This window comes from Elephas maximus, chromosome 16 (genome assembly GCF_024166365.1).
Source record: "Elephas maximus indicus isolate mEleMax1 chromosome 16, mEleMax1 primary haplotype, whole genome shotgun sequence".
Classification (NCBI taxonomy): Eukaryota; Metazoa; Chordata; class Mammalia; order Proboscidea; family Elephantidae; genus Elephas; species Elephas maximus.
Window position 1 is genome coordinate 81,816,947 of NC_064834.1, and position 17,628 is coordinate 81,834,574.

A 17,628-nucleotide genomic window follows, 5' to 3' on the forward strand; every position below is an offset into this window, starting at 1 on the left:
GAACTTTGTAGTATAAAGACCACCTGGCACCCCCGGAGGAAGTCTGCCATTCATCAGATGTTGATAGATGCCACCCTGAGCAAGCATCTAAGGAGCTATTTCCAGAGTGAAACGCCTGTAGACTCAGGCATCGCCACCCTCCCCACCCCCACTGACGTGGCCGAGGCTCTTCAGGACACGCTGGAACTGCCCGTCCTGGCTACACACTTCCAGCTCTGATTTCCCAACTTCGATAAGGACCTCCCCCCACCCCCTACAACCCAGTGTGTTATAAGCAGACAGAGCTTTTAACGGGACACAGATGTCTTTTCTTGCTACTTTAGACAGAGGGTACTCATTACCAACCGCCATTTCGAATCCACCAGGTGCTCCTTGGAAATCCCGTGGGGCAGTTCTGCTCTGTCCTCTTGGGTCACTATGAGTCAGGTTTCATTTTTTGGTTATATAGCATTCCCCCACATCGTGTTTACAAAACACTGGTGCCCAGAGGCTGTCTGTGAACAGCAGGTCTCCCAGGAGAGATGGAGTAACCGGAGCTGAGCTTGTTCTGCCATCAACACCTGGAAACTGCCGACAGTGGGGCGTGAGTGGTGAGTTGTTTGCGGCACTGACCAGCAGGCAGTGCTGGGATGGTACCCAGTGAGGAGGTGGCTCCACAGGGTGCGTGGTGGCCCCCACAGGCGCACTGACCAGCTGGCCTGCAGCTTTTCTGCCCAGGTGGGGCTGCAGAGGCAGGGGTGGGAGTCCACACTGTGGGGGCTGCAGGAGTTCATGGGGCCTGGACGAGGGCGGGGGCGTGTGGAGGGGGAGCCCTGGCAGTCCGAATGGGGATTCACAATGGGCCCTTGGCTGTGGCTGGGCTCCATCTGGGCAGACCCTGGAGACCCAGAGAGACCACCTGCTGCAGGGCTCACAGCTTCAGATGGTCCAGCAGTGGGAGTGCTGCTGCCCTGGCCCCCCAGGGCAGAGACCTGGCTGCACACCTTGGGCTCTAGCCTGGGACCCCAGACAGCCATGCCATAGTGGTAAGGACTGTCCTCAGGAGGAGGGCTTGGCAAACTACAGGCGCACAGGCCACATTGGACTGCCACCTATTTTTGTACAGCCTGTGGGCTAAGGATAGTTTTTACATTTTTTAAGGGTTGTGAAAAGAGAAGAAGGAGGAGGATGGGGAGAAGAAGGAGGGGAAGAGAGAGGGAGCAGAAAATAAAGCCAAGCCTTCAGGACAACAGACAAGTTCAGAAATCTGTCTGCCAGAACAAAAGGCAATGTTCTGTAGAAGAAGACACCCTACAATGAATCACACCATCAGCAAGCACGTGCCCGGCACGCAATACTAGAATTAAGAGACATGTGCAGAAGCAGGAAAGTGTGACCCCAAATCAAGAGAAACCTCAGTCAAGTGGATCATTTCCTGTTTGGGGTTGTTGCCATGGCGCCGCTGTGAACATCCTTGCACGTGTCTTTTGTGAATCTGTGTGCACATTTCTGTTGGATGTACCTAGGAGTGAAATTGCTGTGCCATAGCTATACGTGTGTTCAGCTATAGTGGATACTGCCAAAGGGCTTTCCAAAGTGGTGGTTCAAATTTACACAAGTGTTCTAGTGGTTCCACATCCGTGCCCAGACTTAGGATTGTTCGTGGTTTTAATTCTAGCCAGAATACTCTGGTGGGTGTTCAGTGGTTTCTCACTGTGGCTTTAACACCTAGTAAAATGGAGCCTCCTGCCACGTGTTGGTGGCCATTAGGGTACCCTCTTTGGCGAAGGGCTTATTCAAACCTGGAGCCCATTTTCCTACTGGGTTGTCTTTTTCTTACTGATTTGTAAGAGTTCTTAATATATTCTGGACACAAGTCCTTTCTAAGACATGTGTGTTCCCGATATCTTCTGATTCCGTGGTTTGCCTTCGCACGTTCTTAGTGGTCTCCTTTCACTAAAGAAGTTGTAACAAATCTGTCACGTCTTTCCTTTTTGGTAGTGCTTTCTGGGTCCTGTTTAAGAAATCTTTGCCATTTCTCAATCAAGAATCAAAGCCATGAAGACCTCCTAATCTTTTCTAAAAGATTATTGTTTTACCTCTCACATTTGTGTCTGTGTTTTGTTAGCAAATGATTTTTTGTCTATAGTGTGAGGTAGGAGGCAAAATATATGTTTCCTTGAGGGTGTCCAGTTAACACCATTTATTAAAAAGACCAGTGCACTGCAGTGTCAGTCTGTCGTAATCAGGTGACTGTAATGTGCTATCCGTTCTGAATGCCCCAGGCTGTGCCTCTGACCATTGCCTGCCCTTGTCCTGGTAGCCCGGTCTGTACTACAGCTCCTTGTGAAAGGTGCTGCTATCTGGGAGCGTAAGACCTCCGCTTCCTTCTTCACCTTCAATATTGCCTTAGTCATCCTTGGCCCTTTGCATTTCCATACGGGTTTTAGGGTTAGTGTTGGAATTACTGAGCACTTCTGTTTGGATTTCTGAGGAGTCTCAGTGGGTCTGACCCTTCCTGACATGTAGGGCACAGAGAATCACACATCTCAGCAGTCGCAGGGCAGCCTTAATCGAGGCCACATGGTGTCTTGTTAACTAGAGTGAGTATATGTGCAAAACTACATGCCTGATGTTTGTTTTTCAGTAATAAAACACAGAATTCCCTTTGAAGTGGATAGATCCTCACCCAGACTTCAGCTGAACTTCTAGGAGATTTAGGGAGCGAACCCTGGTGGTACAGTGGTTAAGTGCTCAGCTGCTAACTGAAAGGTCTGCTGTTTGAACCCAGCAGTCACTCCGGGGGAGAAAGATATGGCAGTCTGCTTCTGTAAAGATTACAGCCTTGGAAACTCCATGGGGCAATTCTACTCCATCCTACAGGGTCATTATGAGTCGGAATTGACTCAATAGCAATGGGTTTGGGCTTTTTTTTTTTTTTTTAAATAATCTTCAGGAAGGAGACTACAGAGGACTGCTTCGATCCGTCCATCCATCCATTCATCGTCGATCTTTGTTTCTTTTTTTTATCAATCTTCCATCCATCTTTCTTTCTTCCTTCCCCATTCCTCCCTCTTTTCCTTCCTTTTTATCAATCATCTACCTACCTACCTATCTATATATCTGTCTATCCACTTATTTGTTTTGATTGGCTACTTTCTGTTTCATCTGGCCCAGCAGTTGGGTAGAAATGACCTTGAATCTCATTGGTTCCCAGGCTGTCTTCCTGAATTAGGACCTGCCCCCACCTGGGTTGCTCTGATCTTGGCCTCAAGCCTGGACTGCTGGCTTGGAGGCTGGGGTCCCACCCTCAGCCGAGGCTCCTGAGGGGTCCACATGAGCTTCGAGGTGACCCCTCAGAAGTCCACAGTCACCGTGCTCAGTCAGGCCAGGGAATCAAAACACATGCAGAAACACACCCCAAATGTCAGGCCTTGAAACCCTGCGTGTCAGTTCAGTGGCTGTGGGGCTTTAGAGAGGGAAGCTGTATGTGGGTTTGAAAATAGGAAACAATTTTCTGTATTTAGGCGGTAAAAGGAATGAGTCAGGGCCAAGAGAACATGAGAACTGGCGTGTCCATCTGTGCCAGATGGAGGCATCTTCCCTGGCCAAAGTTTCTGGGGCTGAACCAGGCAAAGGCCCCTTAAAGGGTTTGGCTGGTATTGCTCCAGGATCTGACAGAGGTTCTCAGGTGCCTTTGATTGCGCTCGTTGACCCTCAGGGCTCACAGGAGTGGACATTACTTACAGACCAGCTCCTTCTTTCCCACATGGAGATCAGTCCTGCTCCTGTGGAGTGGAGCCACAGGGGATTCTGCTGATGGCTTTTCCAGAACATTCTCTTCTTCCTGCTGCTCTTAACTCTTGATACTGGGATCTGTCCTTCTGGGCTTTTAGAAACTCTTGACGCCCTGTGACTTTCTGGGGTCTTCCCCAGGAAGTGGGAGAACCCAGCTGTGGGGGTGTGCCTCCTCGCAAGGCCTGGCTGTCCTCCACCAGCCACGGTGCCAGACGTGCTTGGTCTGTGAGATCTCGGCAGACAGCAGGTTTTCATTTTCTGCTCTGGGCTCCTGCATTCTGGGCCCTTTTTGTGTGCAGTGTATGAAACTTGTCCTGAGGCCGGTTACCCAGGCTTTGCAATGGAGTACACGAGCGGGCGCCAACTGCAGTCTGCCAACTGCTGGGGTTGCTCTGGCTGCCTCCCAGGAGTAAGGGGTGTGGGTCGCCCCATAGGTAGGTTGCTGAGCCCGTCCTGAGGTTCGCCAGCTTTCCGTCCTTGCCTCTCCTTTTGCCGCCCCTCCCACGCCCCCCAACTTCTACCATGGTGCTTCACCCCAGCGCAGGACCTCCAGGCCCCATCCCAGGGAGCAGGAAAGCCTCGATCAGGGCACTTGGACCACCCGCCCACCTGCCTCCTCAGGATGCATTTCCAATGACACAGCACTTTCATATTTAATAATTTATCAGGATTTGTAGTTTATTGGTGCTATTTGAACCAACTGGGTAGCTGTAGTAGTTGTAATGATAAGTCAACCTAGAAGACATTTTTATAACTTCAGAGACTGAAGGCCACAGGAAAAAAATTAAATTTCCATGTGTGTACGTTTTGTGTTTTAAAGATGTGATCCGGTGATCAGGTAAAGGCTTCCAGCTCCCCCCCCCCAAAAAATCTTACACTGGGGGCAGTATGTATTACATTATTCTGTGGAGTTGGTAGAATCTCAACAAGAAAAAGGAATACTGTAAAAATTAAAGAAGAGCTTTAATTTTAAAATGGTTGATGTCAGGGAAGTACTGGGAATCGGGCTCTGGAAGAGGGGCTTCTACTGACCACACGATGCCCTGGTGTGGCATGGTGGTCCCCGAGGAGAGGAGGGGGCTCCAGGCAGCCACATGGCTCCTGGGTGAGATGACACTACCCTCCCCCACTACCCCTGGAGCCAGCCAAGGCACTGCCTTCTACAACAGGCCTGGTGGCTGGTACAGTGGGTGATAAAGATGCTTGACGCTACTTCATCTCACAACAATTCAAGTGGCTGTCAAAAACTTGGGCATGTGTCGTTCTGAAAAGTGATTTGGGATCATGCACACGATCTTTACATTGATTTTAGTCGAGTTGCATTGTTACTGTAAACCTGGAAACGCCCACTGTGAGTCATCATTCCTAGTCTACAGAGCTGAATCCAGCATGCTTCCCTTTTCACGGTGGATCCGATTCTCTGATGGACAAAATTTGCACCCAGACATGGGTAGCCAGTTGATTCCACTGTCTAAGTAGTGGTATTTGTGTTTTCCAAGAAAATGAATTTTCAGTGGGAGAGGTATGTCTATGCGGGGATCAGCTGGAGACTGAACCTGGTCTGCTCTGGAGAAAAGCCAGGAGTCAGCTGTGAGGCCACAGCTCCTCACAGCTCCTCCCTCTGCAGCCTCTCCTCTCTGCAACAGCTCAGCCACCAGGCTCTCTGGAGAGGGGACTTGGCTTCCCCAGGCACCTGGAGGCGATGGCCTGTGTGTCCTGCCCTAAGGCTCAGCCACAGCCCACACCCTGTCCTCCCCTCCCTCTACATTCCAGTCTGGGCAGAGCCGCACAGGATGGCCTTTGTCACACTGTGGCCCGCAGGGGCGCCATCCCATGTTCCACAGGTCCAGGGGGGCCTCCCATCTATCAGGGGTGCCGCTGCCCCTCCTGGGTTGCCTGCCCCCACCCCCTTCTGCTGCCACATTGGATTTTTACAGAGATGACAAGAACCAGAAGCCTTTGTGAGGCCAGCCTTTCTTCTCCACAGATAAAGCATGGAACCTGGGAACAACGTCAAAAAAAAAACATATATATATATATATATATATGTTTTTTTTTAGTTTTTTATAAAGGCACCAAAGTCACACAAGACCTTTTCCAGCCCGGGGTGCTCATGAGTTACAGGGGGCTGCGTGTGACAGCTGTTAGACCATGTAAAAACGATTTGGGAGCAATGTCTGACCTCCTCCAACCCCACAGAGGGGAAGGAGAACCAAGATCAACAGCACAAGGCTGACTCCCATGAGGTGGAAGCCAGACAAGCCTCCTCTTTCTGCCATATTTACCAATTCTGACACCAAGTATCCCTCACACAGCACTTTCTACTTCTTTGCTGGGTTCAGTAATTCATTACAACAGTCACACAGAATTCAAAGACCATAATCATGGTTATGGGGTTTATTATAAGGGAAGTACCAGTTACAATTCAGGCTCAGGAACACTCAGGATACACGCTTGTCATCAGGACAGCCTCTCCCCACCTGTGATCACAGGCACGCCTCTCCCTGGTCCTCAGCCTCTGCCCAAAATTCGGAAAGCCCACCGCCCCCTCTCCTGCTGCTGGGTCTCTGCTGCTGGATCTCTCCTTCCTTGGCAGTGGTGGGCTCTTCCTCTCTGCTCTGGAATTGGCTCTCTTTTAAGGCAAAACAGACCAGTCCCCTTCGTGGGTCACAATTACCCTATCACATAGTCCTGCCCAGTCACCTGGGTGGGAGTTACAAGACCATGGCTAGAAAGGCCACACAAAAATAATCACACCACAGACGGTTACAGTTTTCACTGGCTTTTGTGGTTCCTCATCTTATACGGGGGCACCAGAGCCAAGCCAGGGCTTCACATTCAGTAAATGGGGAACCCCAGGAGAGGGGCAGCTCCCCCATTCACAGTGACGCTGCTGCCTGTGAGCAGCGGGTTTACCAGTGACATTCATCAGTGGTAATATCGCTTCCAGTCTTTAAGCCTCTCACATAAACCCAGGCCCGAGCTGCAGGCGCCGTGAAGATGGGTCTTCAGCAAGTGGAATTTATTACCTCCTCGGAGACCCTGAACCTAGAGGTGGGCAATCTGAGCTGTTAATTTAATGACTACCAAGGCAAAGATGAGAGATGCAGGCCGCCTCAGCAGATGAGTCCCTCGGGGGGAGCAACACTCAGGTTCAGAGGAGGAACTCAGAAGGTGCTGAATGCAAACACTTTGCTCCACCACACTCAGGTTTTCCTGAACAAACAGGCCCGTGACCCTTTTATGGGAGGGTCAGATGCAATTCAGCAAATCTCTAAGAGGCCCGGCGCCAGCATGCTGACTCCGAGCATGACAGCGGTGCCATTCAGGGTGTTCAGTGGTGCTCATCTGTATGGGCCCCGCCCGGTCCCTGCACCCCACGCCTCGGCCCCGCCTCGGCCCTGCATCATAGTGTTGTGTGTCTCCCACTCCCTGTACCCCATGTGCCGAGGGCCTCCACAGAGTCAGATGTGTGAGCAGTGCTTCTCTCAGTCCCCCTACCCTGCAGCTTCCCCATCCCCCAGCACAGACCGTTCCTGACACTGTCCTTTGAGCTGAGTGGACACCGGGAAACTGAAGACCTTGGGACTTGCGAGGGTGTGCATGACAGTAAAGAGGAGAGAGCCTGGGGTGAGGGGGAGACACAGCCTTCAATATACCATGTCCTGAGATGGGCTTGTTGCCGTCTTTAGCTGCCGTCAAGTCAATGCCAACTCTTGGCCACCCCATGTGTGCAGAGAAGAACTCTTCCATAGAGTTTTCCAGGCTGTGATCTTTCAGAAGCAGATCACCAGGCCTGTCTTCCAAGGCACCTCTGGGTGGCTTTGAACTGCCAACCTTTCGGCAAGTAGCCTGGCACTTAACCCTTTGTATGGCCCAGGGACTCCTTGCGATCATCAGTGGCTGGTTACTCACAGTGTGGACGTGTGCTGGGCAAAGCCACAGAACTAGGGAAGCATGTGAAATGGGGTGGGACAGCCACCCTCCTCGGAGCACACACTGCTCCAGCTGTCTTTGTCACCATGGTCCCCCGAAGACCGCCTGGTGGACTGCAGATGTGGCACCTCTTCCTCCAAAGCTCTAACTATCCAAAACTTAGAGAGCGCCAGCTGCTCCCTACAGTATTTGGTATAAAAAGGACACAGGGTGACAGATGGAGGTCCCCTTCTTTCTCCTCCTGCCACAATCTCCTCAAACGCTTCTTGAGAACCTGCAGGGGCCCTGTGGGAAGTAAGAACTTGTGGGAATCCCAGCTCGGCGTGGTCAAGCACAGCCCTGGGTGTTCCCAGTGCCTTGGGGAGATCCACACTTGTCCCCCCATCTCCATACAAGGGTGGGAGTGCAGGGTCCATGGTGAAGGGGAGGTGGCTCGGGGGTCATGAGGCCTCCTCAGCGTGGCACTGGGTACTGCAGAGCACAAATTGGCCTCTGTGTGCCTGGGCAACACCACTCTTCACCAGCCGGTCTGAGGGTCTGTGGGGACCCCAGGGGCCACGACCTCCATGCAGTAATCTGGGAAGCTTGTTTTCACACTGGCCCTTGCTGTCAGATAGCCGCACCCCCATTTATGAAATGGTGGAGAGTGAACATTTACCGAGCGCTCACCTGTCCTGGCACAGAGACACGCTCTGTGCAAGGCATCCTATGTTGACAGGCGGGCAGCCACTGTGGTCTGGGGCTGGTCCCCAGCCTGCGCTATTGGGTCAGGGAACACAGGGCTGGACAGGCAGTGAGAAGTCTGTTGCAACCCTGCCTGGCACACCCCACCCAGTGTCAGGCGCCTGTGCCCAGCTGCTCTCAATCCACTCCCCAGTGTTGGGCACCCTTGAGCCCCCACTTGGCACATGCCCCCCAGCGTTGGACACTCTGAGCCCCCACCTGGCACACGCCCCAAGTGTCAGGGACCCTGAGCCCCACCTGGCACACACCCCTCAGTGTTGGGCACCCAGCTCCACTGTTCTCCATCCACTCAACAGGTGTGCTTTCCCTCCAGGTGAGTAAGAAGATGTAGCAGAGCCGGCCCAGGCCACCTACCCATAGCTTGGTGCGGACACCCACCGACAGAGTGCACCCTCGAGGCTTCGCCTTCAGCCACCCAGCCTCACGATGTCCAAGAAGGGGCCCAGCAGCCGGACACGGGGGGACAAGGCAGAGGCGTTCGCAGCTTTGCAAGCCGCCAATGAGGAGCTGCGGGCCAAGCTCACCGACATCCAGATTGAGCTGCAGCAGGAGAAGAGCAAGGTGGGCCCCCCCCAGCGCCGCATCCCTGCCTGGGGCAGTGCCTTCCTGGGCCTGGGGTCTCCCAGGGGGTGTAGGGCCAGGAACAGTTCTCCAGGTGGCTTGGGGTGGACAGCTGGGGCAGGAGCAGGTGCTTAGGCAGTGGGGGCTCTGTGCCCAGGCAGTGGCAGCTCCGTGTCCGTGGGCAGAATGGCCATCACCCCCCAAACCAGAGATGAGTGTGCACTGCAGCCGTGGGGGCCTGGACCAGGACCAGGAGCCGGGTTCGAGGTCTGGCCAGGCAGCCCCCACCTCTCGGAGTTCGGTCTCCTGCCTGCACAGGGAGGATTTTGACCGTGCAGGGCACTAAGATTTGGGGTCGGCGCCTTCCTGGCAGCCTCAGCTGCAAAGGAAGGGGCTCTCGGGCCCTCCCCTAGGCCCGCCCAACCGGCCGGCTCTTGCCCTGTGAGGGCGACTTATTCTTCACCAGAAGGTTCGTGGTGTGTCGGAGGGCGACTCTGGCTCGGGAAGCTGACCAGAGGTCTTCCCGCCCCCTTTGGGGGCCCCTGGGTGTGTGGGGCACCCGGCATAGTCTCCTGACCTCACACGCAGGAGCCCCAGACAGGTCTTTGCTCCCTCCCCATTTTGCGGATGAGGGGAAAGAAGAGATGACCTGCGAAGAGGGTGATGGTCAGGACCCCGCTGCTTCACTGAGCGAAAACCATCGTGAGTCAAGTGCCACCTCACGGACAGAGCTGAGCAGAGAGCTTTTTTCGTCTCCAGATTTTTTGTCCACCTAGTTATAGCAGCAGCACCGATATTTATCAATACTTCCCATGCCGTTCTATCTAAGCACGTCCTCCTCCAGCATCCCGTGGGTGTGAGTGGACCCTTGCTCATCTAGACACCCCGCATCTGCCTCGGGTCAGAGCCCACCAGGCAGGACCCCTGGGGCTGGTGTTGGAGGCCAGGCAATTCGGACCCTCTAGTTATCATTACAGGACATATTTATTTACTTTCTGAAGAGGCAGTAAGCACTCTGGGAACAAAATCCAAAAGGCATAAAAGAAGAGGCACAGTGCAAAAAAGTCCCTTTTCTCCCTCCCCTGGCCCCCCGAACCCCTTCCCAGATGGGAGGCACAAAAGGCAGCATGCTGTGCACGGGTCTGCAACCCCCTTTTCCCCTGAACTTGTGGGGGACACCTTAGTTGTACATGAGCCTTAGGCTCTCTAATTCTGTGCCGGTCATCCCCATTATGCTTGCTTCCTGGGCATCCCATCTGGTTTTTTTTTCTTTCAAGGCTGGTTGTACTTCACAGAATAACCCTTAAGAGAAGGCACCCTTTTTTTCTGGCCCATTCTTTTGTTCAGTCGTGCTATCGTCCTTGCTACTTTTGTTTATAAAATCCCTAGTCACTGTTCCCACAGAGATTTGTATCAGTGTCTCCATTAAAGAGGACGTCTCCAGCCTTTTCCCTGAGGAAGCTTAATGCTCCTGTGCCCGAAAGACTGACATTATTTCCCATAAGAAGTGTTGGGAATGACTGGGATTTGGGGATTTGGAGGTAGCCCTCCTTGTTATCCACTGCCACGTCTCTCCATGGGCAAAGACAGGCGTCTCGGCACTCCCCGCCCCCAGCCCCACACGAAGCGGCCTTGACGCCTCCCACCTGCCAGCCTCAGAATCCTCTCTCTTTCCTTTCCGCCCTGTTTGGCTTTGCCATTGTTCCCTGCTTCTCATAATGAAATAGACAAAACACTGCGTGTTTCTAGAGCAGCGCACCCCTACCTGCTTGTGTGAAACACAGTGACCTTCACACCTTTCTTTTTGGCATGACTTACAGCGAGAATCATACATTGTCTGAAAGCAGTCACCAGGACTCCATGACCCACTAACGGGAAAAATATCTGGAAAAGGAATTTGCTATTTCAGGAACATGTTGAAATAGCCAGCTGGGAGATCAGAGCTTTTCTGGCCATTCCCATTGGAGGACAGTCTTGTTTTTATTTTGAGTTGTGTGGGCGGTGAGGGAGTGGAAACAGCACCATCGTCCTTCCATTGAAGTCTTCATCCAGCCCTTCCTGGGAGCCCCTGCTTCCCGGCTGTTCCTGCACGGTCCCCAGACAAGCTCCCACAGAGGGTGCCCTACTGAGCATTTATCCCAGTGAACTCTGATGGGTCAGATGAGAGAGAAAGAACAAACTAGCACACACACCGAGTGGGTGGATCAAAGCTTTCTACCCCCACCTCCCCGCCAAACCAGCACTGAAAATGATGAGCCAACCAAAGCCGTATAAGGAGTTTTGCCCAAACAACTCTGTATGACACAGGCCTTTACAAAGGAACACAAGGCAGCTTTATTGTAACTTGAGAAAATTGTTCCACAAAGAAAGCGTTTGAGAGATGTCTCTCCACAGCCCCACAGCTGCCTCCTTCATAGACTCAGCCTCCTGGGGCCTTATTAAAGCCAAGAGCTTTGGCTGATGCAGCAAAATGTCCCCAACTTCTTAGAGCATACAGTCCCCTTGGGCCCACGGCTGGGGAAGGCACAGCTGCCATGTGTCACTGGTGTTTGGAGGTGTTTCCTTCTTCCATGCTGTCTCCAACTTCCACCTGCTCTTAAAGACAAGATGGGGCTGGTGGTCTCCTCCTTCAGGGGTAGATGCTTCCTCTTAGCTGTGATTTGGGTGCCCAGTAGAAAGTCAGGGTGAATGCTCGATCCTTTAATTTTATTTACCCAGTTTTCAAGGTTCCTTGTCAACCTGAGAAGGTGACTGATTGTTTCCTTAGGACAGGACTATATGAGTTTAAATATGTTTGATGAGTTTCAATTCATTGCAAATCTTGTCTTTATTGAAGCTCAAAGTGTCCTGTTTTTGGCCAGTGGGAGCCTCTTCAAGGTGGTCCCTGAATCCTTTGACATGACCTAGCAGCCCTCCTTGCTGTCTGGTGTGTTGCGGTATTCCAGGCTCGACCTGCTCATTTCCTGCCTCGCATTCTTCTCCACTCTCTCCAATTTATTTGAATGGTCAATGGTATTTCAAGATCACAATCAGGCACCAGAGGTATGCACTGCTACTGGGCCGGTCATTGTTTTAAGGCCTCTTCAGTGGCTAGAGCTAAGAATATATACACAGAAACCACACATACACACAAATGCCACACACACATGCATCCATATACACACACATACATACACATGCACACATACATATACAACCACACACATACATGTATACATATACATACCACACACATGCATACATACATATATGCACAGCGTTTGTACACTTACGTATACACACACATACCACACATACATATACACAGGCACATATATTTGCTCAAACTATGACAGGTGGGCAATATATACATACACATAATAACCACCAATCATCTGTCGGTTTTCGTACTGTGCTGGCTTGCATGTTGCTGTGATGCTGGAACCTATGCCACCAGTATTTCAAATACCAGCAGGATCACCCATGGTGGTTAGGTTTCAGTGGAGCTTCCAGTGTAAGACAGACTAGGAAGAAGGACCTGGCGATCTACTTCTAAAAAAAAAATTGGCCAGTGAAAACCTATGAATAGCAGCACAACATTGTCTGATACAGTGCTGGAAGATGAGCCCCTCCAGTTGGAAGGCACACAAAATACAACTGGAGAAGAGCTTCCTCCTCAAAGTAGAGTCGACCGTAATGATGGGGATGGAGAAATCCTTTTAGGACCTTCATTTGTTGCTGTGGCACAACTCAAAATAACAAGAATCAGCTCCAAATATCCATTAATAATCACAACATGGAATGTACGAAGTATGAGTCTAGGAAAGTTGGAAGTAGTCAAAAATGAAATGGAACACGTAAAAATTGGTATCCTAGGCATTAGTGAGCTGAAATAGACTGGTGTTGGCCATTTTGAATCCAGCAATCTCATGGTCTGCTATGCTGAGAAGGATAAATTGAAGAGGAATGGCCTTGCATTCATCATCAAAAACAACATTTCAAGATTTATCCTGAAATACGAAGCTGTCAGTGATAGGATAATATCCACACACACACACTAAGGAATCATTTCACCATACTTAATCAATCTGTATGCTAAGCAAATAATCCAAGAAGCTATACTATATGAAGAAGAATTGGGCATTAGGATTGGAGGAAGACTCATTAACAAACTGCGTTATGCAGATGACACAACTTCGCTTGCTGAAAGTGAAGAGGACTTGAAGCACTTACTGATAAAGATCAAAGACCACAGTCTTCAGTGTGGATTACACCTCATTAAAGAAAATAAAAATCCTCACAGATGGACCAATAAGCAACATCATGATAAAAGGAGATAAATTGACATCGTCAAGGATTTCTTTTTACTTGGGTCCACGATCAACATCCATGGAAGCAGCAGTTAAGAAATCAAAGGGTGGAGGCAGGGCCAAAATGGCCAAGTAGTTAGATGCTTCTGGTGGTCCCTCTTACAACAAAGACCCAAAAGAACAAGTGAATCAATTATATATGACAATCTAGAAGCCCTGAACATCAAAGGCAAAGTTGAGGAATCAGACTGAGTGGCAGGAGGAGGGAGAGACAGTTTGGAAGCAGTGAGGAGTTACCAGACCTGACTTGGCAGGAACTGGCACCCTGCGAGCGCAATGAGGCAAGGAGTGGCATTAGGGATGAGTTTTCCATGCTGGGAGAGACGGAGCAGCTAAGAGTCAGCTCAACCCTCCAGAACCAGTGAGAAGCAGACTTCACTCAGCAAAACATAAGTACATGCATTTAACCTACTGCACAGATCAAAAAACACTCCCTGCTCCCTCCTCACTTTGCACTATGCCAGACCAGCTTCAGCAGTTACCAGTTGCCACTTTCCCTGGGCCAGAAGTAGGACCCATCATGTGCCCTGAGCCATTCTCCAGGCCTGGGAGAGGGAACAAATTAGCAAACTGTAAAAAATAATCTGCCAGCTCCCCAAGCTGAGAACTCAGGGCAGGTACAGCCCCTTTGTCTAGGCACAGGCATAAGGGGTCCAACGACTTTGAATGCCTTTCACCACTGCATAGACCTGTAGGGGCCCATTTCAACAGCATAGGCCCTCATTAGCACAGTACAATAGGGTATATACTAACTTCACTGTATCAGCTATATGGTGGAGTAGCAGGTTTGTGACATTTGACACCACTCTGCCCATTAAGCAGGGTCCTCACCTACCCATATCAGGGGCCTGAGGACTGGTGGCTCCACCCATGACAACTAGCCACCTGCAGCAAGGGTCCAAGATTAAGTGGTGCCTCCCAGTCTTTACAGCCAACAGGATTTGGTGGCCATAGCCTGGCTGCAAGACCCACCCACCTACACACTCTAGGGAACAGGGACACACTTTCCTCCCAGACATTCAGGGGCAGCTGTCAGCCCCCAGCCTTGCTCAGCACGTGACCCCCCTACTTCAGCCAGATACCTGAGCCTACTCCAATCGCCCCTGCTTGTCTAGGACTGTAGGTAAGAGCCTGTACCACACACTTGGTGACCAACTATCCGGACACCTGAGCTGAATCCATACAAGAAAAATAAATGGACTCCTGGGCTCACATACCTAGCATCAAATCTAACCACCTGGTGACAGGATGTTAGGGCTTCAAAGGCATAAATAATCAAACTAGCTCACATGAGCGGCCTATTTGGCAACATCAAAACAAAACAAGAAGGTAGGACACAGTGAGCAAACATAAAATAAAAATGACTTATTGATAGCTCGGAGACAGCAGTCAATATCAAATCACACAAAGAGGCAGACCATGATGGTTTCAGCAAGCTCCCAAAACAAAGAATCAAGAAACCTTCCGAAGGAAGATAAATTCTTGGAATTACCACAGGTAGAATACAAAAGATTAATATACAGAACTCATCAAGGGATCAGGAAGGAAATCAGGCAAAATGCAGAAAAACCCAAGGAACACACAGACAAAGCAATAGAGGAACTTAAGAAGATTATAGAATAGCATGATGACAAATTTAACAGGCTGCAAGAATCCATAGAGAGACAGCAAACAGAAATCCAAAAGATTAACAATAAAATTTCAGAGTTAGACAACTCAAAAGAAAGTCATAGGAGCAGAACTGAGGCACTGGAAGTCAGAATTAGTGAGACTGAAGATAAAGCACTTGACACCAACTTATTTGAGGAAAAATCAGATAAAAGAATTAAAAAGAAAAATGAAGAAACCCTAAGAATTATGTGGGACTCTATCAAGAGGAATAACCTATGAGTGATTGGAGTACCAGAATGGGGGTGGGGCTGGGGGGATAATGGAAAATACAGAGAGAATTGTGGAAGATTTGTTGGCAGAAAACTTCCCTGATATCATGAAGGCTGAGAAGATAGCTATACAAGATGCTCATCAAACCCCATACAAGGTAGATCCCAAAAGAAAGTCACCAAGACATATTATAATCAAACTTGCCAAAACCAAAGATAAAGAGAGAATTTTAAGAGTGGTTAGGGATAAACCTGACCCAAGCCATGGTATTTTTCAATTGCATCATATGGATGTGAAAGCTGGACAATAAATAAGGAAGACAGAAGAAGAATTGATTCCTTTGAATTGTGGTGTTGGTGAAGAGTATTGAATATACCGTGGACTGCCAAAAGAAGGAACAAACCTGTCTTGGAAGAAGTACAACCAGAATGCTCTTTAGAAGCAATGATGGCAAGACTAGGTCTTACATACTTTAGACATGTTGTCGGTAGAAATCAGTCCCTGGAGAAGGACATCATGCTTGGTAAAGTACAGGGTCCACAAAAAAGAGGAAGACCCTCAACGAGATGGATTGACACAGTGGCTGCAACAGTGGGCTCAAGCATAATAATTGTGGGCATGGCACAGGACCAGGCAGTGTTTTGTCCTGTTGTACACAGGGTTGTTATAAGTTGGAACTGACTTGATGGCACCTAACAACAACAACAACAGATAAACGAAAAGACATCTACAAAGGAGAGTCAATTAGACTAAACTCAGACTACTCAGCAGAAACCATACAGACAACAAGGCAGTGGGACGACATATAAAGCCTTGAAGGAAAAAAAATTGCCAGCCAAGAATTTTATATCCAGCAAAGCTGTCTTTCAAATATGATGGTGAAATTAGGGCATTTCCAGATTAGCAGAAGTTTAGGGAATTTGCAAAAACCAAGCAAAAATTACAAGAAATTCTAAAGGGAGTCCTCCGGTTAGAAAGGCAATAACATCAGATAAGAATCCGACACTAGAACACAGAACAGAGCAACCAGATATCAACCCAGATAGGGAAGTCACAAAAATAAACCAAAGGTAAAACATTGAATATAAAAAAAAAAAACCTTGAATATAGGGAAGCAGAAATGTCAATGTGTAAAAGATGACAACATTAAAACAAAAAAAGAGGGACTAAAAATGTAGTCATAGATCTTTCATATGGAGAGAAAGTCAAGGTGATATAAAGAAATAAAAGATTGGTTTAAACTTAGAAAAATAGGGGTAAATATTAAGGTAACCGCAAAGAAATCTAACAATCCTACACATCAAAATAAAGTACAAGAAAAGCATAAAGACTAGTGAATACAAAATCAGCAACAAGAAAAAAATGAAAAGATAATACGTAAAAGAAAACGACTCAGCACAGAAAATTAAGTGGAAAAAAGAAACTGTCAACAACACAAACACAAAAAAGACATCGGAATGACAGCACTAAATTCATATACCTATCAATAATTACAATGAATATAAACAGACTAAATGCACCAATAAAGAGACAGAGAGTGGCAGAATGGATTAAAAAACATGATCCGTCTATATGCTGCCTACAAGAGACACACCTTAGACTTAAAGACACAAACAAAAACTCAAAGGGTGGAAAAAAATCAAGCAGACAACAATCAAAAAAGAACAGGAGTGGCAATATTGATTTTTGACAAAATAGACTTTAAAGTTAAATCCACCACAAAGGATAAGGAAAGATACTATATAATGATTAAAGGGACAGTATACCAGGAGGCTATAACCATATTAAATATTTATGCACCCAGTGACAGGGCTGCAAGATACATGAAACAAACTCTGACAGCTTTGAATACTGAGATAGACAGCTCCACAATTACAGTAGGGGGCTTTAACACACTACTCTCAGTGAAGGAAAGAACATCCAGAAAGAACCTCAATAAAGACACGGAAGATCTAAATGCCACAGTCAACCAACTTGACCTCATAGACATATACAGAACATTCCAGCCAACAGCAGCCAAGTATACTTTCTTTTCCAATGCACATGAAACATTCTCCAGAATAAACCACATATTAGGCCATAAAAAAAGCCTTAACAGAATCCAAAGCATCAAAATATTATAAAGCATTTTTTCTGACCATAAAGCCATAAAAGTAGAAATTAATAACAGGAAAAGCAAGGGAAAAAAAAAAAAATCAAACACATGGAAACTGAACAACACCTTGCTCAAAAACTACTGGGTTATAGAAGAAATTAAGGACGGAATAAAGAAATCCACAGAATCAAATGAGAATGAAAACACATCCTACCAGAACCTTCGGAACACAGATAAAGCAGTGCTCAGAGGTCAATTTATAGCAATAAATGCACACATTCAAAA

General features: G+C 48.7%; 1 protein-coding gene across 21 annotated transcripts in view; it reads left to right on the forward strand.

Moving 5' to 3' along the window:
• Positions 1-17,628, forward strand: part of JAKMIP3 (Janus kinase and microtubule interacting protein 3) — a 116,325-nt gene that overhangs the window by 40,549 nt on the left and 58,148 nt on the right. For 15 of the 21 annotated variants that reach the window (XR_007513466.1, XR_007513467.1, XM_049855484.1 and 12 more), the window contains exons 1-2: positions 280-590; positions 8,771-9,018. Coding sequence is in view for 19 of the 21 variants with exons in the window: in XM_049855484.1 (XP_049711441.1) it covers positions 8,884-9,018 (135 nt within the window). In the remaining 2 variants the exon portion in view is untranslated. Of the gene's footprint in view, positions 1-279; positions 591-8,770; positions 9,019-17,628 lie in introns of those variants that run through there. The other 6 variants (XM_049855486.1, XM_049855490.1, XM_049855485.1 and 3 more) reach the window with 1 other exon arrangement.